The sequence below is a fragment of the Anabrus simplex genome, chromosome 3, assembly GCF_040414725.1.
Source record: "Anabrus simplex isolate iqAnaSimp1 chromosome 3, ASM4041472v1, whole genome shotgun sequence".
Classification (NCBI taxonomy): domain Eukaryota; kingdom Metazoa; phylum Arthropoda; class Insecta; order Orthoptera; family Tettigoniidae; genus Anabrus; species Anabrus simplex.
This window is the reverse complement of record NC_090267.1, coordinates 206,848,023-206,873,798: the sequence shown is the minus strand read 5'-3', so window position 1 is coordinate 206,873,798 and position 25,776 is coordinate 206,848,023. Positions and strand designations below refer to the sequence as shown.

General features: G+C 37.0%; 1 protein-coding gene across 3 annotated transcripts in view; it reads right to left on the bottom strand.

Moving 5' to 3' along the window:
* Positions 1 to 25,776, bottom strand: part of LOC136866151 (protein tramtrack, beta isoform) — a 625,536-nt gene that overhangs the window by 112,030 nt on the left and 487,730 nt on the right. The window contains exon 5 of one of the 3 annotated variants that reach the window (XM_067142861.2): positions 879 to 1,357. The exons of the other annotated variants lie outside the window; for them this stretch is intronic. Within the exon in view, the coding sequence (XP_066998962.1) occupies positions 1,083 to 1,357 (275 nt within the window). The 3' untranslated portion in view covers positions 879 to 1,082. Of the gene's footprint in view, positions 1 to 878; positions 1,358 to 25,776 lie in introns of those variants that run through there. 3 annotated transcript variants of the gene reach the window in all.

Here is a 25,776-nt window from a genome sequence, read left to right as displayed (position 1 = left end):
TGACTTGGTGAAAGAAATGCTTATACTTGCCTTCTTATGCTGGGCCCCAATTTTGAAACCCACCCAGCTTGGCCCCCTCATGAAATTTTGAGAATTTTCTGTTCTTTTAGGGATCCTACGGGCATCAACTTCTCTGGTACCAAGTTCTAAGTTTGTAGGATGCCTCAAAGTGCCTCATTAATTCACGTCTATTGTAATTTTTATACTTTTGTACAGATCGCTTCACATCGAGTTCCATTTAATACCATTGTTAATATCTCAAAAAGATCCCTCAACATTTTCTCAAGGTTTGATGTTAAAATTTAATTTGGATTTTGAGGAAACTTTTAAACTCATGAAAACTATAAGTTATCACTTTGGAAAAATGTATCAGACTAGGTGAAAGAAATGCTTACAATTGCACTGTTATGCTGACCCACAAATTTGAACCCCCCCCCCCCAGCCTGGCTCCCTCAGGAAATTTTGGGAATTTTCAATTTTTCTAGGGAACCTGAAGTCATCAGCTTCTCTGGTACCATGTTTTAAGTTTCTAAGATGCCTGGAAGTACATCATTAATTCATGTGTATTCTCATTTTTATACCTTTACATATACATACATATATAGATAGATTGATTGATTGTACCAACTGACTTCCATTTATATATATAGTAATGTATAACAGTGTTGAAAAATTTACTTGAAAAACTGACAAGAACTATGAACTTGTAATGAAAACCGATTTCCTCTATATAAATTACAAATATCTCTGGTCTAAAATATTATGCTCAAAAATGTATTTCCTGTTTGCACTTCCACATGATGAAAATTTGATAATGTATTCAAAAATGGACTAAACTGATAGAAATGAAGACAAAATCTTTAAGGTTACCAGGTGAATGTCATATAACTTTTAATTCATGATCTTACTATTTATACCAAACACAGTTTTAGAGGGTATAAAATGGCACTTAAGTTCTACTAATGCTCAGCTTCAATCTCAGGTACAAAAGGAAGAAGTCATGCCAAAGTTTCACTTCTCACTAGTGAGAAAGTTTCTTCTAGTTTCTTCTGTTACATTCACACAAAACTGCCATTGCCATATCATGGAGATGTAAACGAGTCAATATTATGTTTCACTTTCATGTGGGATTTGAGATGATCTTTGCGGTTATGAACTGTGTGGCACAATAAACACTTGTAATACTCAGGGTTATGGAAACGATAGTGATGCCATTTATTGCGAACGATTTTGCCACACAATTGGCACATATGGAGTGTAGGACTGATACCTCTACTTTTTGGCAACTTGATGAAGATATTTTCAGCACTACCCATTTCAAGGGGCTTCACATTGGGATATGTGGATTGATGATTGCCTGAAAGATAAAAATTCTGAGTCAAGAGAAACTACAACAGTCTATTTATTTTTTTAAATTGACCAACAATTCAAATAACAGAAACTCAATTGTTTCCGAACAGATACAATGAACAGTTTCAATTACATGAGGAAGGTATGGTACTGAAACCCTTATAGATATCAGAACATTTTCATGCCCATGAATATGATACAGAGTACACAACATCAGAAGGAAAGTAACAATATAGTCTTCAACCACAATACAGTATAGATGATCTAAAAAGAATTAAAATTCAAATGAATATGAAAGAATATGCTAGCGGTAGAAGGTATGAAGTTAAAGGTATGGGGATAAAAATAAAATAATAATAATAATAATGATAAATAACAGATTTTTTGAGACGCAGAGATGGGAAAGGGCCGGGATTGGGAATGTAGCGGCTCTAGCCTTAATTAACGTACAGCCTGATTTACCTGGTGTGAAAATGGGAAACCATGGCAAACCATCTTCAGGGCTGTCAAGGCTGGGATTCAAACCCACCATCTCCCAAATGCAAATTCACAGCCACGTGACTCGCAACGCAAAACCAACTCACTTGGTTGTATGAGAAATAAAATTCGGACACTCTTCATTATAGACTGTTAAGCCTTTCAGCACTCTGTATGTCTCAACTAAATACCTCCATAATGCCCTATTTGCAGCTAGCTCTGTTGTCTCTCCTAGTTTCTTGAGTCTTACCTACAAATCATTTAATATAAAGTCTAGCAATTGCTTTCTAAGTTGCCCATTCTTTCCATGGAAAACTCCTCTCCTCCATTTGTCTTACATTATCTTCATCATCTTAAGATGAACCACAGCTTCATCTAATGTATTTAACTGTAGTTTAGTATCTTTTTGCTACAAATATTATCCTGCCATTTCTGCAAAATAATTATGGGACTTTCAGATTGCACAGCCAATCGTGGAGTTAGAAGATTATGTGAGGATATAAACATTCAAGCAGATATTGCCAGGAAAGTAATAAAATATTGGTTAAGATTAAGAAGGGGAGAAGGGAGGTAAATACGGAATTTAGTATACAAACAACAGACAGAACACTTAAAGGATGATTACTGGCTGACAAAAGTGAAAAGGATGCTCAACAGAATAGGAATGGGAAGCTACTGGGGCAAAGAGATTCAGTATAAAGATAAGGAATTCAGTAAGAAAGTAATGGTCGGAGGAAAGGATATAGAGAAACAGATGATTATGGCAGAATGAAGAACTAAAAGGACACTGCTAGAATTTTGCAAAAACTATACACAATATGACAATAAGGAGAGAAAGGCTTCCTAACAGAGAAGTGAGAGAAACGGTGTGGTGGATAATGGGAATTTATAAAAACGAGGGCCAGTGAGAGAGAAATAACGAAAATTAATGTCTACTCTGTGGAGAAGAAATGGAAGAAGCGCATCTATTAAGAGTTTGTAGGGTGACCGACTGAGAGTAAAACATCTGGGAAGTGAAATAAAAATAAAAATAGAAAGTGAGAGAGAATTCTATACAACTGCTAAACTATTATATAAAAAATGGATTACACTGGGAAGAATAGCACATTTTTTTGTATGTTAAAAATTATGTGGAAAAAGGAAATTAAAGAATCAAGACAAATATAAATGAGAATAATGAAGGATAAGATGGAAAAGAGGCCTGCGTGTCCTAGAATAACGAATATAATTACTAGTAGGTTAAACATAATATCAAATGTAGTAATATATACATTGTTGTACTGTCATGTCATTACCTTCTATTCATAATTCAGCCATTAAGTAAGGCATCTTGTTAATGGTAGGATACTCCAAAAGACTTTTGACACAAAAGTAAGCATTCAATAAGCTAAGGAAAGGGAAGATACATGTTGTCCTAGACAATATAGCACTGTTAACGTCTAGGACAAAATATATTATATTGAGTGTAGTAATAGTCAAATAATTATAAGAGGAAAATGTACTGCATGTATCAAACTTTAATGAATTGCAATAAAAGAGTGATCTCTCCCTAGTTTCAGGTGATCCAGAACTAGGGGATGGAAGTACTCTATTCTATTATCCTGGCATAACTCCTATATACTTAATATGTATATATATGCTATTCCCAGACTTTGAATAATTTGGAGATCATCCAGTTTTGAGGCTGATCATTTTCTTGTTTCACCTCTTAACACAGCAATCACAATGATCACTACAACCAACACCATAAAGTTTCCATTCTCTTACAGCAAAACTGGCCTAAGAACAGAGCCTTTTAGGAATAATTTTGTCTGCAAACTCCTGCACTAGTTTTTCTTACAGCTTGATTCTATTACTGAAACTGAAAAAGTGTCCATAGTCCAAAAATTACAACCATGAGATAATGCTAGTCAAGTGAAGTTTTGTAATTGGATTTTACAGAACAGTGGTAGTGGAACTGATGATCACACAATTAATAATTTTCTCAGATGAAGCATGATTTATTTTACATGATCATGTTTATTTACAGAATAATAGGCACCAAAACACAGAAATTCCCCAATTAATACACTGACTGACAGAGCAAATGCAACACCAAGAAGGAGTGGTCAGAACTTTATGCCAATTGCAGGGTAGACTGACGTCACTGAGGTATGCTCATGATGTGAAATGCGCCGCTGTGCTGCGCACGTAGCGAACGATAAATGGGACACGGCGTTGGCGAATGGCCCACTTCGTACCGTGATTTCTCAGCCGACAGTCATTGTAGAACGTGTTGTCGTGTGCCACAGGACACGTGTATAGCTAAGAATGCCAGGCCGCCGTCAACGGAGGCATTTCCAGCAGACAGACGACTTTACGAGGGGTATGGTGATCGGGCTGAGAAGGGCAGGTTGGTCGCTTCGTCAAATCGCAGCCGATACCCATAGGGATGTGTCCACGGTGCAGCGCCTGTGGCGAAGATGGTTGGCGCAGGGACATGTGGCACGTGCGAGGGGTCCAGGCGCAGCCCGAGTGACGTCAGCACGCGAGGATCGGCGCATCCGCCACCAAGCGGTGGCAGCCCCGCACGCCACGTCAACCGCCATTCTTCAGCATGTGCAAGACACCCTGTCTGTTCCAATATCGACCAGAACAATTTCCCGTCTATTGGTTGAAGGAGGCCTGCACTCCCGGCGTCCGCTCAGAAGACTACCATTGACTCCACAGCATAGACGTGCACGCCTGGCATGGTGCCAGGCTAGAGCGACTTGGATGAGGGAATGGCGGAACGTCGTGTTCTCCGATGAGTCACGCTTCTGTTCTGTCAGTGATAGTCACCGCAGACGAGTGTGGCGTCGGCGTGGAGAAAGGTCAAATCCGGCAGTAACTGTGGAGCGCCCTACCGCTAGACAACGCGGCATCATGGTTTGGGGCGCTATTGCGTATGATTCCACGTCACCTCTAGTGCGTATTCAAGGCACGTCAAATGCCCACCGCTACGTGCAGCATGTGCTGCGGCCGGTGGCACTCCCGTACCTTCAGGGGCTGCCCAATGCTCTGTTTCAGCAGGATAATGCCCGCCCACACACTGCTCGCATCTCCCAACAGGCTCTACGAGGTGTACAGATGCTTCCGTAGCCAGCGTACTCTCCGGATCTCTCACCAATCGAACACGTGTGGGATCTCATTGGACGCCGTTTGCAAACTCTGCCCCAGCCTCGTACGGACGACCAACTGTGGCAAATGGTTGACAGAGAATGGAGAACCATCCCTCAGGACACCATCCGCACTCTTATTGACTCTGTACCTCGACGTGTTTCTGCGTGCATCGCTGCTCGCGGTGGTCCTACATCCTAATGAGTCGATGCCATGCGCATTGTGTAACCTGCATATCGGTTTGAAATAAACATCAATTATTCGTCCGTGCCGTCTCTGTTTTTTCCTCAACTTTCATCCCTTTCGAACCACTCCTTCTTGGTGTTGCATTTGCTCTGTCAGTCAGTGTATATGAATTTCCATTGCATTATGAAAATTTGACATATTGCCAAAGAATAATAGGACCCATATGTTTTGAGTACACTATAAGTTCAGAAAGATACTATTATTTGCACTATTATTTTAACAGATGCCTGAAAATTAATGAAAATATACATATTGTAAATAAGATCCTGAAACAGCACACACTACTTGGGATTCTTTGGGATCACCATGGAAGATTTATGAAGTCATGTGAAGTCAACTCATTAGTTCTATCTCTATCCCTGTCTTCAGACTGGCTACTTTGCAGACCAACTAAAAATTTCTAGGGTAGTTCCAGTGTACAAAAATGGTGATAGGTCAGAATGTAGCAGCTATCATTCAATCTCTATTGTTCCTATTCTCTCTAAAATGTTTGAATATGTGATGCTAGTACAAATTTATGAATGAATACTTTGTGTCTAATAAACTTGTTAAAATCTCAGGAAAATCAGCAATAAATGCACAGGATGATGTTATTGGTTATACAATGAGTAATTTTGAGCAAGGAAATTGTGTTAAAGTTTCCCTATTTGACCTTAATAGGGCCTTTCATCGTGTACCACATGATATTCTACTAGATAAATTAGCATATTATGTCATTTCTGGAAGTGAACTTAAATTTTTTGGATCATACATATTTGGTCAAACCAAGGCCAACTAGATAGACAGGCCATAAGGCTCCCCCTCCACTTCGGGCGCTACGTTACACAAGTCGCCAGCCGCTTCACATCTCGCCAGTGACTTGTAGGCTGATCTGAACCTCGCAGCAGTGAGGTTATCGACGGTGTTGAATGATTTGAACGTGTGTGAACATTGTGAATTATGGCCACGTCGTGTTGTATACCTGGTTGTAGAATCAATTACAGTTCAAAACAGCCTTTAACAGTGTTTAAATTTCCTACTGACTTGTTTCGGAAACAAAAGTGGATCATAGTCATCCATCGAACCGAATTCGTCCCTTCAGCAAGCTCAGTTGTGTGTATAAAATACTTCGACAAAGTTTCGTAATTAGGGACGATTCTGTTAACAGACCTGATGAGTCTATATTAACTGTAAAATCTAACCATTTAAAACTCTCAAACGATGCTATTCCTAAGTTTGAAAATGTGCCTGCCTATTTGTCTAAAAATCTTCCAACACCGAGCAAAAATTCTATTCAAAGACAAGAAGAAATTGAAAAACGGGAAGAGGAAGGAAAGAAAGCTGAGGAAGAATATGACAGGATCAAGGACTTCGATGACGTTCAGGGTAATTTCAGTATTAAACGCAAATTAGATTTGGACAAAGTTTTCGTCAATTTTAACAGCCAAAGTCTCTGTATTTTCAAAATGTATATGACTGAGGAAAATATTCCGAAGATTGGTACTTCCTTAACATTAAACAAGGCTCTTGATTTTAAAGCCATTAAACATGATATTTTCATGAGTGATAACCCTGATATACGTGCATTAGGTGACGGGGGCAAGATATTAAAATGGTCAAATTAGAAAAGTATTTGTAACTTCCTGTTTAGACCTGCTTGTAACTCAAAAGTGACTGTCCACGACAAAATAGAATCTGTGCACAAAATAATCGATTAAATTGAAAGTGAAGTTGATGAGTGTATCATTACTGATAAATTATAACTTTGTAAGGAACAGTTAAATATTGCCTTTGCAAAGAAAGTATCTTACTCCTGTATACTAACAACATGGTTCACTTCAATATTTTTCGCATTTCCTGGGGCGTAAAAGAAACTAGGCAAAACTAGGCACGGAAAATTCAGGTATTGTTGATTCACATTGGAATTACTTGAAAAAGAAACTAAAATTGTTAAAGGAGCATGAAAGATATTGTAACTTGTTGGATGGAGTCTACGTAAAACGTGAGCTGAACTATAAAGGAGGCAAGGTTTTATTTTTTGTTTTTGTTTTTGCTAGTGGCTTTATGTAGCACTGACACAGATAGGTCTTATGGCGACGATGGGATAGGAAAGGCCTAACAGCTGGAAGGAAGTGGCCGTGGCCTTAATTAAGGTACAGCCCCAGCATTTGCCTGGTGTGAAAATGGGAAACTACGGAAAACCATCTTCAGGGCTGCCGACAGTGGGATTCGAACCCACTATCTCCCGATGCAAGTTCACAGCCGCACGCCCTTAACCGCATGGCCAAATCGCCCGGTAGGAGGAAAGGTAGAGGGAGTTGCTTTTAGTAGTAAAAGCGGAGAAAATAACACTACATTAGCTACAACTGCACAAACTTTTATATTGTCATCCAGTCTTTAAAAAAATAAAGACGTTGTTGATTTGTTTCCATGTAAGAACTCAACGTGACATTTCTCAGAAGAACTAACTTTGCAAGTCTTTAAAGTATTAACAGATAGGCCTATAGCTTATAAGGTAGCATGCACCTTTTTTTTTTTTTGGCAAGTTGCTTTACGTCGCACTGACACAGGTAGGTCTTATGGCGACGATGGGACAGGAAAGGGCTAGGAGTGGGAAGGAAGCGTCCGTGGCCTTAATTAAGGTACAGACAGTCCCAGCATTTGCCTGGTGTGAAAATGGGAAACCACGGAAAACCATCTTCAGGGCTGCCGATAGTAGGGTTCGAACCCACTATCTCCCGAATACTGGGCATCATTTCTAATAATAACAGTGTTAGTAGGAAAATGTTTGAAAAGCTGTGCAAGAGCAATTTACAAACCACTTTTCAAAACCCATTTGACGAAACACAAAAAATAAATAATTGTTTGATACCGGTCATTTATTTAAAATCTTAATAAATAACTGGCTTAATCAAGCTGACAAATCCTGACTTTGACAACACTGAGTCAGACAAAAAAATGTCTATCTGAATCTATCTAGTGCGGCCTTGACTTGCTCCTGCCCTGGACCAAAGGGTGTTGTATCAGACTCTTTTAGAGCTACAAAATGTAAACCTGTATCCTAATGTTTTTACATGAGGATTCTCAGAGAAAAAATTCTGATTTCGCTTGTTAACAATGTTCTGGGAAACGAAAACGTCATGTTTAAAACATGCAGTGATTAAATAAATAGTTTTAAACATTTCGTTGGCAAATGTATATACATCTTTTGTAATATATTATTGAATAACAATAGAAAAGTTACCGTAGACAAACTCATGACTAAGAAGAAGAAATCTCCAGGAAAATAAAAATGTATAAACTGAAACCTTAGGAATTGTTAGGTAAGTTTTAAGTTGCAGCTTAATTTCTAAGAAAGGTTTCAGACTATTTCATGTACTTTCCTAGTACCATTACAACTATTTGTATACATATTATGCGTTCTAATCTTTTACATGATACCGTGTTCAGTTACAAGTGACAGATGTCAGCATAATTTTAAGTAAAGAAATGCACATATACTGCCCAGCCAGTTTTCTCCCCGCATAAAACTCATGTAGTATACAAGCCTGAGTAAAGTAAAGCCACAATTGAAAGAGTGTTCAATTATATCATTAAGGTTGAATAAATGAACAATATCATGGTGAAAGTGAGAGCGGGCCCTACACTGCCATGCTGAACGCCAGCCACTCTCGTGACGTCACGGTCCGAGCCTTGTGGCCTGTCTATCTAGTGCAGCCTTGGTCAAACCCAGTATGTGGACGTAAATGGGGTGTCCTCAAAAGAATCTGTGGTTAAATATGGGGTGCCTAAATGGTCTGTCCTTGGTCCCTTTTCCTTTCTGATCATGATAAATGACTTAGATGAGAATGTACAAACAAATACTATCTTATATGCAGATGACTACTTTTCTAAGCTCATAATCTTGATGAACTATTGTTGTTGTCTGAACACACATTTCAGGAAGCTAAATCATAAATCGTTTTCTCTTTAATGAAGGGAAAACTCAAAACCTAATTTTTAACCTTAAAAATCAAGAGAATGAATTAATGTATGTTAAACTCCTCGGATTACATCTTGACACAAAGCTGACAAGGGAATACCCCACATTAACCACATTTGTGTCGGGCTATCCCAGGTAGTATACCTACTCTGACATCTGAAGCATGTAGTAACTAAAGCATACGTGCATTCTGCATATTTTGCATTTTTTAGAGTATTTTTGTTGCCATTCTTTTCAAAACTTCCATTTCTTACTGTTGGTTCAGATTACTTGAATAATGAAACAATTTTCCCAAGATATTAAAGAAAATAGATGAAAAATGTTTAAACAAATTGTTCGTGTGTTTGGTTTCTCGGGGCTTATTTTGCAATGTTTGCTTTTATAAGTCTCTAATTTAAGATTTTAATGGTCTATTTTGGTATTACAAGGTCTATTATTTATAAAAGAAAATGATTAATAACACTTTACTTGTATTACAGAGGAACATGGAAGTCACTGAATAGGCTCAGGACTAGATCTGTACAGGCAATCTGACCATGCTCTACAGCAGTGATGTCTAAAATAGAGTAACTCATTTCATAATCTAATTCCTTGATGAAAAACATATGCATATGAACAAAAGATCTTATGGCTGCAAATATCAAAGCCTTAACAGTTTCTTAATTATTCAATTCTAAATTATTTAGACACATAAATAAATGAACACTTATTCCTAAGAAATATATAAATAGAAAATGTTATTATTAAATATTTTTCATCTGTTTTCTTTAATATCTTGGGAAAATAGTCATTTCATTATTCAAGTAATCTGAACCAATGGAAGTTTTGAAAAGAAGACTTTGGCAACAAAAATGTTAGTCCCACTAACTACTTCTGACTGTTTCTGGAGATGCTGAGGTGCCAGAATTTTGTCCTGCAGGAGCTCTTTCACGTACAGTAAATCTACAAACACAAGGCTGATGTATTTACACACCTTCAAATACCACCGGAGTGAGCTAGGATCAAACCTGTCAAGTTGAGGTCAGAAGGCCAGCGTCTAAACCGTCTGAGCCACTCAGCCCAGCTGTTTGGTCATAATTTGCCTTTTTAGGTCACATGCAGCTCTTCCAAAGATTGTATTTCTTTGCATATTTCTGATATTTTTAGGTTAGAAACGTCATAACAATAATGAAGAACGTCTGAGGATTTGTCTTTTGTTTGCCTTTCCACATTATTTACTCCTCTTCTAGTTATTTGTGGAACATAAAAACACTGAACAACAAAGCAAAGCCATCTCTGTACAGCCTATGAAGATACTTGGAGGAGTGGAAGGTAAAGACTTTCTCTACCTGTAACATTGGCATTTAGTGGGATAGAGTGGTTAGACCTATGCCTGGTTGCCTTTGCCCCCACAGAACTAATCTGGTACTCGGTTCATGGATTTGATTCTGGTTAGGTCTTGTGGTATTTGAAGTGGCTCACATACATCACCCTCATGTTGGTAGATTTACTGGCATGTAAAAGAACTCCTGCGAGACAACATTCTGGTGTCTCCAAAAACCATAAAAGTAGTAAGAAAGACGTAAAACAAGTAACATTATTAACCTGGGACTCATTTTTGGTGCAGGCTGAGTGAGCCTTAGGGCCCTGTGTCTCTTCACAAGTGGAGGTGTCATTTCTAAATTTCTTCAACTTGGAGTTTCTTGCACGATGCACATCTGTACCTTTGCACAACTATGGCCTCTCCAAGTGTAAAATTCATCATTAAATGACCAATAAAAATTAACAAAATATTATACTTATCCATTTTAAACCTTTTAAGTCTAATAATGTATTAATTTTCAACTGTTTTATGTGTCATTAAATAAATACATAAATAAATACATTTTAAAAAGTGTTTGCTATTAGATTTTCATCCTTTTAGCTCTCATTAATACAATAACCTACAACAATCAATAACCATTTATTTCCAAGGAGAATTCACTTAATAAAAATAATTTTTTAAAAATACCCATATTTCTGGTCTGCAGAGCTTATTAAGATTCTTGATCCTACAACAGCAGCCCAAACAGATGTCCTACAGATACTGGAGTGTCACATTTTGTGATGACTCCTTAGCGTATTGTTTGATTTCCTTGATCAGGTCCACTTTCTCTCATATCAGACAGCTTTATATCTGACCTCATAAATTCAGGTGAACTCTGTTCTAACTGTTAGACTAGATGACAATCCATGGAAAAACAAAACCTAAACCCTCAAGGTAAGAGACAGAGACATCATCCCTATACTTGAGGACTGGCCCTTGATATAATATCATGGATTAATAATTTTTTCACTGTTTTTACAATCTGCTTTAGGTCGCACCGACACGGATAGGTCTTATGGCGACGATAGGATAGAAAAGGGGTAGAAGTGGGAAGGAAGTGGCCGTGGCCTTAATTAAGGTACAGCTTTAACATCTGCCTGGTGTGAAAATGGCAAACCACAGAAAACCATCTTCAGGGCTTCTGACAGTGGGGTTCAAACCCACTATCTCCCGAATTTAAGCTCACAGCCGCATGCCGCTAACTGCATGGCCAACTCGTTTGGTGGAATAATAACCAATAATCAGCAACTGATAATATGAATTAAAATAGTAACATTTAATATCAAATCCTTATGGGAGAATAACAACTTTGTTCTGGTGAAAAGTGAAATTTTTACTATGAAACACACTAAATTATGATCTATAAGTTGTCCAAACATCAGCTCATCCAAAGCATTATCATTATAACTCATTTAGACAAATAAATCAATCTGAGAAATGATTATAAACAAATCTTCGATCACATTAAGTCATAGAGGAGTTGCTTGGGACTGAAAATATCAATTAAGAAAAAAACGAACACATTGCAACCATTCATTAAATTCATGTATATGTAAGTACAATAAAACACTGATACAGTATATTCTTGATATTATAATACTAAATCTATAATTAAGTATACATACGTAATCTTGTTATGTCAACAGCTATGCATTTAACAGTTTATTAGAACTTCATACACAAAACAAATTCCATAGTCAACAAACAAATAAATAATATTAAGAACTCTATTATTTAAAATAAACCAGCAATTTCATATAGTTTCCTATATATTTATAAAAAGACTGGATTTGAATTTTTAAATAAGCTCTTACAAGGCAAGTTATATTAGGCTCCCATACAATTTATTATCTATAAGAATAAATGATTATTTATAATACCTCATAGCTATATGGAAATAAGTGGGAGCATAGCATTCTTTTGATACTTTTAATATCTCTTCCTATTAATTAATATCTTTTAGATATTTATTTAACTTATGCACAATTCTTTCATTTAATACTAACAAAATTTTAAATTGGACTAAATATTTTGATCTCTTTGAGATTAAAAAGTATATCATATCATACAAAATACATTCACTTAATTACTACACAAGGATGAGAGGGTTTACAAAGGAGTACTAATTTTAACTGTACAGCAAGTATGTTGTCATGCTTTGCTCTATTAAGACAAGTTATCCCTGTCTTTTTCTTTTTTTTAAATTATGGTTAATGAATCACTGAAACGTATGTTAAGTGGACTGTACAAGGCATTCTTGTATAAAACACAAGATTAGAATACAATTCCTCATAGTCAAGCACAAATACAAATATTATACATACGTATGTATATCAATTATAACATGCTGAATATTTCTTTTCCATGCTCAAACATGGTTTATTGCACATTTCCTGTTTCTTATTAATGCTATTAGCACCCATCCAAAGTTATCACAATATTCTTAAACTGTTATGCAATAAAACTTACGCACATTTATGAGCATATGGCTTATGTTTTTCTAATTATTTTAGCACTTGACCAGCAGGTAACACTAGTCAACATGTTTTCCTCCAGTGAAAGTATGATATTCTGTTCTGTAAAACTTAGTGTATGGTATATATTCTTAAATTTTAAAAATTGGTTAAAAAAATTGTTACAATGTATTTTGTATTGAGGGCAAAACAGATTACAATTAATAATGTCAGCAATTACAGTTTACCACACAAATTTAAAATCAAGTATAAGAAAAGCAACCTGTTTGTACCAACAGTGAATTCAACACTAACACTGTATTTATGCGAATAATCCCCGTACCCTAATTTTAGGAAGGCTCATTTTGAAAAAAATTTAATGAACTAAAATTCCTTCCACTGAAAGAGTAACATAGGCATAAACAAACATTCCATATCACTCCGTGAGGTCCGCGTGGTCTTTACGTATATATGAACGTGTAATTTTTTTTTTCTTTACGTTGCACTGACACAGATATGTCTTATGGTGACGATGGGACAGGAAAGGCCTAGGAAGTGGAAGGAAGCAGCTGTGGCCTTAATTAAGGTACAGCCCCAGCATTTGCCTAGTGTGAAAATGGGAAACCACGGAAAACCACCTTCAGGGCTGCCGACAGTGGGGCTCGAACCCACTATCTCCCGATTACTGGATAATGGCCGCACTTAAGCGACTGCAGCTATCGAGCTCGGTGAACATGTAAATTTACGGATACAGCTGCTTTGCCTGAACATATTTGAGAAATACATTATCACTGCTATAAAATATATTTTCCATGAAAATTATCAAGTAGGCCTAGGTATTTCATTAATCTGAACTTGCAGAAGGCTCAATTCCCTCTAGATTGAAAGATTCGTTGTCTCTTGCATCACTAGAATCCTCTCCTAAATTACTTACAAATTCGTTACACTCCACATCTAAAACACTTTTCACACGCGATCTTCTCTTTACGTGGATATTAACACGACCGGTGGTGGATAATTCTTTTTCGTGCAATGTAAACAGTTGAAACACACACACCGGCAAACTCGGATGTTAGTTTTGCGATATGGTAAAGCCTCGTTAATTCGAAGTCATTGGGATGCAAAAATCGGACTTTGAATTACGTGATCTGTGATCTGCTTTTAAAAAGTCCATTTGGGCTAGGCATACAAAAAGACCAATGCAGTTTCATTGCCATTGACAATATTGTTTGTTGTGTATGAAATGATTATAATTAAGTTTGCTTGCTTGCCAACTCAATTTCTTGTCAATATTTTACAAATTTTATTATACTTAATCACCGCACATGTTTTGAGAGCTAACTACTCTCTTCTTCAGCAGTGCCAAAAACATCAAAACTAAATCTTTGGACTTGATACATTTGTACCACTATAGTTATCAACAGAACAATTATATATAAATCTTGAAATTGTTAAAATATTTCTTTGTGTTTCGACTTTTACTTACTTACTATGTCATTTATTAAAATAGAAAATTTCAAATCATAAAACGAATAAAACCTATTTAAATAATTAGTCATTATATGCTAAAATTTAAAATCTGCTCTGCTCTTGGAACTTACGTCCTTATTTACATCTGAAAAAGGAATAAAATATTTCTTTGTGTCTAAATTTACATTTACTTTGTCATTCAGTAAAACACTTTAAAATAGAATAATTTTCAATTCATAAAATAAACACCTATTAAGTTAGTCACTATATGTTGAATTTAAAATATTTTCTGCTCTTTTCTTGAAATTTCCCCTTTCCTGAACTCTGTTATATTTCTGAGACTTTTGACATAAATTGGAATTTCCTCCTAACCCCGTCCGACCATTTGAACCGTCAAATTCTTCAGTTTCAACTGGTTACCAAATTTATCCACACATTAAAATAATATTACACTAGTCTGAACCAAACAAACATGTCCTTGCTCCTTTGCTTGCTGTAAATGACCTGACGAGGTGAGCTGCTACTTGTCACTATGCTGCCAGTTACATAATGACCATACTAGCCATTTTAACGGTCAAATTCTTCAGTTTCAACTGCTTACCAAATTTATCCTCAAAATATCATTACACTAGTCTGAATCAAACATACATGTTCTTGCTTTTTGCTTAACAGTAAGCAGACTGTATGTTCTGGAAGACGCATTCTATCGTGACACAGAGAAATTTTGAATTTAATAATTACTGTGTAAAATAGTAGTTTTTTAAAGTGTACAGGCAGTTTTAAATTAAAAGTCTGAATTGTTTTCCATTTAAATATGGCATATGGGGGCAGTTTTCTGTCTGAGGTTACACAAAGCATAACTGTACACCCAATATCGAAAACTAGGTGAGCCAGGAGCGTGTTGCCAACGTTGACGCAAATAAGACCCGCACCCCAATTTCATGCCTCATTCTTTTCAAAAAAAATATGCAGGGATTGTTCACGTAAATACAGTATGTAGAACTCTGACGAGACAACTTCTATCAGTCAAATGAGTACAGAACATGGCTTCCCTCAGAGACAATTAAACACCCAAAGCTAAATGATGGTGCGATAAGCCTTATTGCATACATTTCTAGAAAGAAGAAAGGAGATATCTGAAGATGAAATTAAGTTCACAGTTCATATTAAGTGGCAATCCTAGCAACATTAGTTTATCTGATGAAAAAATGTTATTTCTGAAATATGAGAATTTGTAATCTTTAATCATGAAATATACATAATGGAAGGGAGTGACTTTGAAGTATAACCAATTCTAACAACCAACAGTTTTCTCCTTCAGAGATGCAGACTTGAAAGTTGAAAACTTTCAGAGACAGATTGTAGTTTTAGTAATTTATTCACATAATTTCATATTTATTTTATATGATGTGACAGACAATATTTCATCAAACCTTCACCCACCTCACATAATGGGAATACGGGAGCTCTAGTTTATTACAGGTTGTGGTGGGTATTCTCCCCCACCCAAAAAAAAAAAAAAAAAAAAAAAAACAAAAAAAAAACCCTGATATTCTTCAACAAATCGAGCAATTTAAGATAACACAAAATTCAATTTCAAGAAGTGTTTTAAAATAATAGTCTCAATATTTGAAATAGACTTTCAGCTTATTAGGTTATGCCAGGTACATAATATGGATTATAGTCCATCCCAAAAAGATTCAGAACAAAAATGACCAAATGGACACCAGTGGGAACCAAATCCACAACCTTTCGATTTCACATCTGATGTTCTTCCAATGGTGGCTTTGATCACTCTTGTTCTGTTCTTAGGGTTGTGAAAGTAAACTTCAATAGTTTTAACCCTCAGCAAGCATTGTGACACTTGTGGAATATAACTGGTGTTGTAAGGTCCGGAGGACTGCACATGTTTAAGGCTGAATAAGGTTTCCAATTTCTACAAAATGACATTAGATCGATCATGCTGTGTTTAATTATTATTAATTCTAATCATTTACCCTAATTTCACTAAGAAATAACTCCACAGGTAGTTATTAACAGGTTTTTGAAATATCATGTACCTAATGTCTATTTCAATCAAGTTTTCCATAAATATTCAAATGAATTGCTTAAAGGTGTACAAAACATTTCTAATTGTTTAATCACAATATGAATAAAGGTCTCAACAATCAAATTATAAAATGATTTATTCAAAAAACAAAGTTATGTGGAAACCAACAGATCTTACATTTTAGGTACTTTTGAAACATATTTCATATATTCATTTAAACACTTGGAAAATTAAAATATATCCTACTCATTACACCAAGATGAAATATGTAAGTCTGTCCTTTGCCCATTGAAAGCTAAAATATTCTTTAATTTGAAGAACACCTACAAAAATATATGTACACTACCGTATGATTAACAGTATCGTCATTGTCAGAATCCTCTATGGCACTGGTGCATTCATCCAATACTGCTAACACATCTTCTTTAAAAGAAGCACTGCTAATACAGAATTTTGATGGTCTGGGTTTAGCCATCATTATAACTACAAAATGACTTTTGTACAGCAATAAAGAAAGTTGCACCAGAACAAAAATTTTACATAACCGGCATTGTGAGGTCCAGGGGACCACTCGAGTTATGTAGTTAGTACAACAGAGCACATTCCAATGTTATCACAACAGATACTGGAAGCTAACTGATTAGCTTGAAGGTAGTGGGACTGCCAAAGTCATTGCTCAAAAGGAATGGCACAGAGTAAACAAACAAAACTGCAGGAGATTCCAGTGACCTCATGATGCTTGCTGAGGGTTAACATTTTTTCTGAAAACTATAGGAAGAAATTTTGAAAAGAATAACAACAGTACCATCAGATTTCAGTCACATAATATGTCAAAACAGACTAGCCATGTTGGTTGTTGAGCTCTCATATAAGCCTACTGAGAACTCTGGTACAGTTTGATGCAACAATGCTGTTAACCCCACATGAATACCCTGGAAGTGTTCAATGAACAAAATGTGATGCAGATAGTAGGGGCTACATATTAAATTTTAATGGCAGAAAGTACTGCATGGTTATGTAAGTATGGAGAGATTATCAATTTCACACACAGTTTAGTGAATGGTAATGTAATGCAATTGCAGAATATGGTTCATTATTTATGAAAATATTATATTATTCAATACTAACATCGATTACATAGGGATGATAACAATTACAAGGTCATCTAATTAATCAGAAATCATGATTTTCACAGATGACTATATAAAACAATAGTTAACAGTTAGAATGTAGAATAATTTCCAACTGTTTGAACACAACTGATAAAATAGACAAAATGTTAGCCCTAAAAGCTAAAACGAAAATATCTATATATATATATATATATATAAAATAAGAGTTTTGTCTGTACATTACTCAGAACTGGAAAAGAATGGTATTTCTGCATCGGTCATGACCACAGTAACAAGAAAATGCACTTTTTCCTTTTCCGTAATTTCTGTCTGTCTGTTTGTATGTATGTACACGCATCACGAGAAAACGGCTGAAGGGAATTTAATGAAAATCGGTATGTGAAGTTGGGGGATGAGCCGCTACAATCTAGACTATAAATCATTTTATTCACGCTGAGTAAAATGGTAGTTTAGGGGAAGGCCTAAAATTTAACTTTCAAATATTTATATTATTAGTGGTCCTATCGATAAATATTGCATAACTATTGTTATACAGAATTAAATTTCCGATCATTTCTGTCATACATTGTTACCGTACCCGCTATGATAACACAGGTATTAATGAATTTGCATTTTTGTTGCTAAGTCCATATCAACGCCGAGCTACGAGAAGATGGGTTAACAGAATTTTATGAAAATCGGCATATAGAGTCGGGGAATAAGATACTATAGTCTAATTTATAAACAATTTTATTCACCCTGGATGAAATTGTAGTTTAGGGGAAGGCGCCTAAAATTTAATTTTTATAGTTACCGATTTTATTGGTCCCATAAAAAAGTATTAAATAACAAATGTTATAGAGAATGCAATTTCTGATCATTTATGTTTTATTCCGTTTTACCGTACCGACTATGATAAGAGTGGTATTTCAGAGTCGGAAGAAAACTAAATGAGAAGACCTACAATATCAAAAGTGCATAGCAATGATCAACAATAACATTCCACTGACCATTGTTTGTTGTGATGTTCTTTGTTTCTTATGCTGCCGCTCAACTCCGATAGATGGGATTACTGCTGTGTACCGAGTTTAATAGCCTGACTGAATATTGGCAGGAAATAGCTGGGGAGTTCGAAAACTTTCTTCTTTAGCATGACATTGCTCTGGTTCGTACATTTTCTGATACTGCTGGTACATAACACACTGGTTCATCGTAGTAGTAGTAGTAGTAGTAGTAGTAGTAGTAGTAGTAGTAGTAGTAGTAGTAGTAGTAGTAGTAGTAGTAGTATGATCTGGTCTAGAATTACAATTTAAGCCTATTCAAAATTATAGAACCACAATTAACTAAATAACTCAAAATTCAACACTGAAAGAGCCGTTTCTTAAGAAGAGCTTCTTCCTCTTCACTTTTATTAAATTCTACATTCATTTTAGTTCAAATTAGCAGTGAAGAGGGCATTTCTCCTCTGGCTTGGAGGAAAAAACTGCCTCCAAGTCAGATAGATTTTTCCGCCGCCAGTGTAGTGAATTGAGATTTTCCGACTCATCGGGTACTCCTAGGAAACAGATTAGTAAAACGGCATAGTTACCCTGGGACTCTCCACTATTCGACCCCCTCCCCCGATAAAAATTGTGTTCTCGGATCACGGCTGTTTGCAGCCTGGTCATTCCAGCTCTGGAACTTTGGACTGTTAGATCGGCAGCGTAGTACTGTTCGTTAAAAGTGAGAAAATACTTGGTTTTTAATTTGATTGAGTAGGTAGTTCATATGAAAGCATTGCTTTTACTCCTGCCATTCCTACTGATGTCATTGTAATGACCTATGTTCGTTTCAGTTGGGGAAAAACACTAAGACAGTCTTTCTGAGGATTTAAACAGGCAGGTGGAGAGTGAGTGTCTACCATTATAATGAAATTCCCCAACCTGACTGTGACTGATGGTAGGCAAGTGGGCCTACCATTACAATGAAAATTCCTTAACCCAGTTTTCATATGAGAAAAGACTTTGGTGATTTCCCCGTTGCGTGTATAGGGCAACGTTAAGAGCTATAAAATTTAATACAGTCTTGCTCAAAACGTATACACTACCTAACCTAGAATTCTGTAGCCTATACAATGTAGAATCCTGTAGCGAAGCATGGGTACATCAGCTAGTTATTTATATTTTTAAACACAGTATCCTACAGCATATGGAAATTTCTTACATTCCAAATTATAACGACATGTCAACATTCTGGGCTGATTAGCTCGGACAGTAGAGCACTAGCCTTCTGAGCCTAACTAGACAGGTTTGATACTGGCTCGATTGGGTGGTATTTAAAGGTGCTCAAATATGTCAGCCTTGTGTCGGTTGATTTACTGTACTGGCACGGAAAAGAACTCCTGCTGGACAAAATTAGAAATTCTGGCACCTCAGCATATCCGAAAACCATATAAGTGGTTAGTGCGACATAAAAACCAGTTTCTCTATGGGGTTGGATATAAAGTGGGATGAATCTTCATACCAAGTTTTTTATGGCTGAATGCCCTTCTTAATGTCAACACCATAATATTAATTTCTGAGACAGCAAAGTTATTAAACAATGGGCATGTTGATAAACACAGTAAGCATTTATTGCATATTTGTAAGCCTCTTGTAATTAATAATAATGTTATTTGTTTTACGTCCCACTAACTACTCTTTTACGGTTTTCGGAGACGCCAATGTGCCGGAATTTAGTCCCACAGGAGTTCTTTTACGTGCCAGTAAATCTACCGACACGAGGCTGACGTATTTGAGCACCTTCAAATACCACCGGACTGAGCCAGAATCGAACCTGCCAAGTTGGGGTCAGAAGGCCAGCGCCTTAACCGTCTGAGCCACTCAGCCCGGCCCTCTTGTAATTAAGAGTTGATGCAGCATTACTGGAAACTTCATCATAAGTCATGTCTACAATATGTAACACCTGAGAGAGCAAGCATGAAGAGAACTAATAAGTGACGTATTTTGCACTATCATTCCCTACATACTGGTAAATTTTAGATTAAGTCTTACAATTTAGTATTTAGATGTTAATGGAAGTTATTTTGGGCACTTAATAAATTGCTGTCAAGCAGCAGCTTGGTTAATTGATTAATTGATTGATTGATGCCTTCTTCTTCTTCTTCTTCTTCAGCATGAGTAATCCCACTTATGTGGGGTTACTGATGCGGATATTCATCCTCCATATTGATCTGTCCTGAACCATCTCCTCCGCAAGCCTCCGCTGTTTCATGCTTTTTTTGAATGTTGCACATCCATCACCTTTTGGTTTGTCCTTAACACCTTTCCCCTGGTGGAAGCAGTTCAATCATCTTATTCCCACATAATCTTCATCTCTTCTCTTCTCTTATCTTAATGTGAACATACCATCTGAGCTCAGCGTCTCTAATTCTGACTTGTACCATGTTAACTCTTCTCCTAAACACTTCATTACCCTGTGAATTGGCCGAGCGGTTAGGGGCGCACAGCTGTGAGCTTGCATCCGGGATATGGTGGGTTCAAACCCTACTACCAGCAGCACTGAAAATGGTTTTCCGTGGTTTCCCATTTTTACACCAAGCAAATGCTGTGCTGGGGCTGTACCTTACTTAAGGCCGCGGCTGCTTCCTTCCTACTCCTAGGCGTCCCCTATTCCATTGTCGCCATAAGACCTATCTGTGTCAGTGTGATATAAAGCAAATTCCCCAACACTTCATTTCTCACTTTGTCCAGCCTTATGTCCACCTTGGCACCACAGGGTTTGCATTTCTGCCACGCCAAGTTTTTCTGCCCATCTCCTTGTTACCTGTCAAATTTCTGCCCCATGTGTCATTACTGGTCTCACCATAGCCTTGTGTACCTTGTTCTACTTCCTCTTAAGAAAAAAATCACCACCATCATCACTAGTGTACCTTCCTTTTAATTTTTAAAAAATATCTTCTTGTCATACAGTACAATTTGATGTCTTTGTCCAGCTGAACCATCTTGACCATATTCTGATCTTTATTTCCTCCTCCAGTCCACCATCTAGTTGGATAATTGTACCAAGATATCTGAACAAACTTGCTGTTGGGATCTCTACTTCAGCCAACTTTAAACATGTTTCAGCTCTCTTTAGGCTCAGAAACTCTGTCTCATGTCATTCCTCGGCTTTCTAGTGCTTCTCTCCATCACCCCAACCATATCTTTGCAAGTTCTTTCCTTTCTGCACGCAGGACCACATCATCAGAGAACATCGTGGATCATGGAGCCTCCTTCCTGACTCCCTCTGTCAACACATCCATGACACGTACAAATAGTACTGTACTGAGGATGGAACCTTGTGTAATTCTATGTTCATAGGAAAGGATTTTGTAGTTCCAGATATGCATCTCACAGTTCTGCTGCCCTTGTACATTTCTTGGAACAGTGATGCACACTTTTAAGGTACCAGTTTCTGTCAGAGGCACTTCCATACTCCCAGCCTTGGTATCCTATCATATGCTTTTTCAGATCAATGAAGACTATAAACAAGCTCTTGTAACATTCTATGGACTTTTTCCACTAATTATGTCACAGCTAATATGACATCTATTGTTCCTCTGCTGTGCACAATATCAAACTGTTCCTTGCTAATCACCATTTCTTGTCTCAGTTGCTGATATTATTATTTTAATTTTTGTCTAGCACAACAGCCCTAAAGGACCATGGTGTTCCAAGCAACTGCTGCTCAGCTCGAAGGCCTGAAGATTACAAGGTGTAGTGTTGTTGGCACAATGAATCCTCTCGACTGTTATTCTTGGCTTTCTAGACTGGGGTTGTTATCTCACCATCAGATAGCTACTCCATTGTAATCATGTAGGCTGAGTAGACCTCGATCCAGCCCTTAGATCCAGGTAAGAATTTCTGAAATGGCCGGGAATCCCACCCTGGCACTCCGGGTGAGAGGCAGGCATGCTACCCCTACACTATGGGGCTGGCTATTATTTATTTAGTATATTTTCTTACTGTGCTTCTTTAAAAAATGTCTTAAGATTTAATTCCAGAAAATATTATAAGTTAAAGTCGTTGGATTTGATGAGGATAATATAAAGTTATCAACATTCCATTTGATGAACTGGAGATATCCCCAATGGTTGACAGTGGAGAGAGGATGTAAAAATGTTGCCTTTGGCATTATAAGATAGCCTTTTTCCCAGATGAGATTTGGAAAAAACAATTTGTCAAGAGGTACACTATAACGGATCAAAAACTATGTATAATACTGAATGAAGTTCAAAGGAGCATGAGCATAGGTGATGTAAAACAAGAATACGAGATTTTACCTATCACATTAAACAAAATCACTTGAAAAACTTTGTAATGAATGACCTATTATATTCTAAAAGATCTAATTACCTGGAACCTAGTGGAAAAAAATAATAATACAAGTTTCCAGTTCATATTCAGATATTATTTATGTATTACTGCAAAAGACAGGGGTAGGGGCATGATTAGTACAGTGGCTTATAACACACATGACCGAGGCTCAAACTTGGTGGATCACAGGGTAAAATTACCAACTAAAAAATTCGTTGGCATCAGGAAGAGTATCCAGTTTTGAAACCCCAGCCAAAATCTCAAATGAGTCAGGAAAGTCCAGTGACCCCAAAAATAACTGGGATAAGATGAAGATCATTATCGTATAGCTAAGATATTTCTACCACAACAAACAAGGTAGGACGGAGATGTAACTTCATTTTTAATATTGTGAAAGATTATTAAATCTCAATTACCTCACTCTTTGTTGGAAAGAATGTACAAGAATGTGGAAAGGATGCTCACAAACCATGACCCATTTCATACTATTTAAAAGTTATTACCTCTGTTTCATAGTATTGATATAAAAGCGTTAGTCATCAAGTGGTTAGTATGCTAATTTCTGGTGTTAATAGTGCTGGTTTGATCCTGATTGAGTTCAGTGGATTTCTGAGTACAGGAATATCCATTCAATACCACATAATTCAAACTGGCATGTAAAAGAATTATGGAGAACATTTATTATTTGTTTTCTGAACATTCCTGCCTTTGCTGGTGAGACCTAGTGTTTACAGTGAACTATATCTTCTGGTACAGGTTAGAAAAAACTTGTTACTGTTATTGACCCATCTCAGTCTCACCCTTGGCTTTGACAATACAAAAGTGACTGAGGTATGAGCGATGCCATTCTTTACGCAGGCAGTTCCTATTACGAATGGAGTGAAAATACTGCTCTTAGGGTTGGTTAGTGCATGCATTTCATGGTCTTGGCAGACTAATATGTAATGGCAACTTTAGGCTCGGTGAGGAAAGCAACAGGAAACCACCTCCAACGTCATCAGCCTCTTCAACAATGCCTAGGCCATCTAAGATGGCTAATCGAAGAGCTGTTGAGGATCCAAACAGCCATACTCAACTAGACAAAGAAGAGTTCCTGGATTTGTTACTAGAAGTTTTCATGTAGTTAACCGGAATGGCATGATCTGTTAATGAGAATGGACAAATGAAATTGATGTACAAGTTACCCTGGTGGCATCAACTTAAAAGACTAGCATTTCAACAATGTAGGCTGAAAAAATGTTTTTTTTTTTTTTTTTTTTTTTTTACAATTGGTTTCACGTCGCACTGACACAAATAGATCTTATGGTGATGATGGGATAAGAAAGGCCTAGGAGTGAAAATGAAGCAGCCGTGGCCTTAATTAAGGTACAGCCCCAGCATTTGCCTGGTGTGAAAATGGGAAACCATGGAAAACCATTTCCAGGGCTGCCAACAGTGGGGCTCGAACCCACTATCTCCCAGATGCAAGCTCACGGCTGCGCGCTCCTAACCGCACAGCCAACTCACCCAGTAAAAAATGTACTACTGAGGTCACCAAATTTTTATAGTTCTCTTTCCAAAAAATATCTTTCGAAACTTGGCAGAAATCACTTGTATATTGCTGGTAGGTGTGTTACAGAAGAATGCTGACACATCTTAAGACATCCAGGACTTGTTCAGTTAGTTTTTGAGAGAAGTGTAGGAGGTAAGAACTGAAGGGCAGACCAACATTATGATATGACAAGCAGATTAGAGCAGATGTAAGATGTAGTAGTTAGGCAGAAATGAAAAGATTAGCACAGGACAGAGTGGCGTGGAGACCTGTATCAAACCAGTTGTATACAATTTCTAATCACCAGATTGTGTGTCAAAAGCATGGATTCAATTCCATACTCTCCACAGTGTTCATGTTGAGTGAGGGCATATGATGTGCAGTTGATGGTGATACGTCCATTGGATTGAGATTTTACGTCTTATACACATTCTTTGGTACTATTCGACAGGAGTAGGCTATGTGCTGGCACCAGGTTTCACTCCCTCCCTTCCTACTATCATATATCACATCATTCAATTCATCCATTAACTTCTCTGATGAGGGCAATGTCAGGAAGGGCATCAGGTGGTAAAAACTCGCTACATAGATTCATCTCTCCTTGATACCTGACCCCATAGAGACCCCCCCCCACATACACAATTATTTTGATGTTAATGATAGTGTTATTGGGTTTGCGTCCCATTAACTACTTTTACGGTTTTCGGAGATGCCAAGGTGCCGGAGTTTAGTCCCGCAGGAGTTCTTTTATGTGCCAGGAAATCTACCAACACAAGGCTGATGTATTTGAGCACCTTCAAACACCACCGGACTGAGCCAGGATTGAACCTGACCCCATAGAGACCCTCCCACACAATAAAGAGTACAGTATTTGTCATTGTTGTTATTGTGGAGATAATTACTAAATGTATTGTTTGATATAAATACCATTGTGACTTGGCATCGTGTACATGCAGTTACAGTTCTATTTCAAGATGCATATACTACCTTGTTTGTAAACTATGGGCGTTTGGTAGTAGCCAACAGTGGAAACTCGCTTTTATTCTCTAATATTCTTCTAAACTTTCTGATCTTGAAACAAAAGGAATTTCTGTTATAAATGAGGGTAAATAAATTCTGCACTGATAATTCATCTAAGCATCATTTGCCACAATTATTCATCTAGAAATTTCACTCTCAGTCCCATCTGAAAGAATAAATGATCAGCCAGAAAAATATACAATCTTTGCGACTTGTGCTTCTAATAAATGGTAGATTAGTGGCATGGTATTATGGGGAATAACAGAACTTATTCTTCTCTCAATACT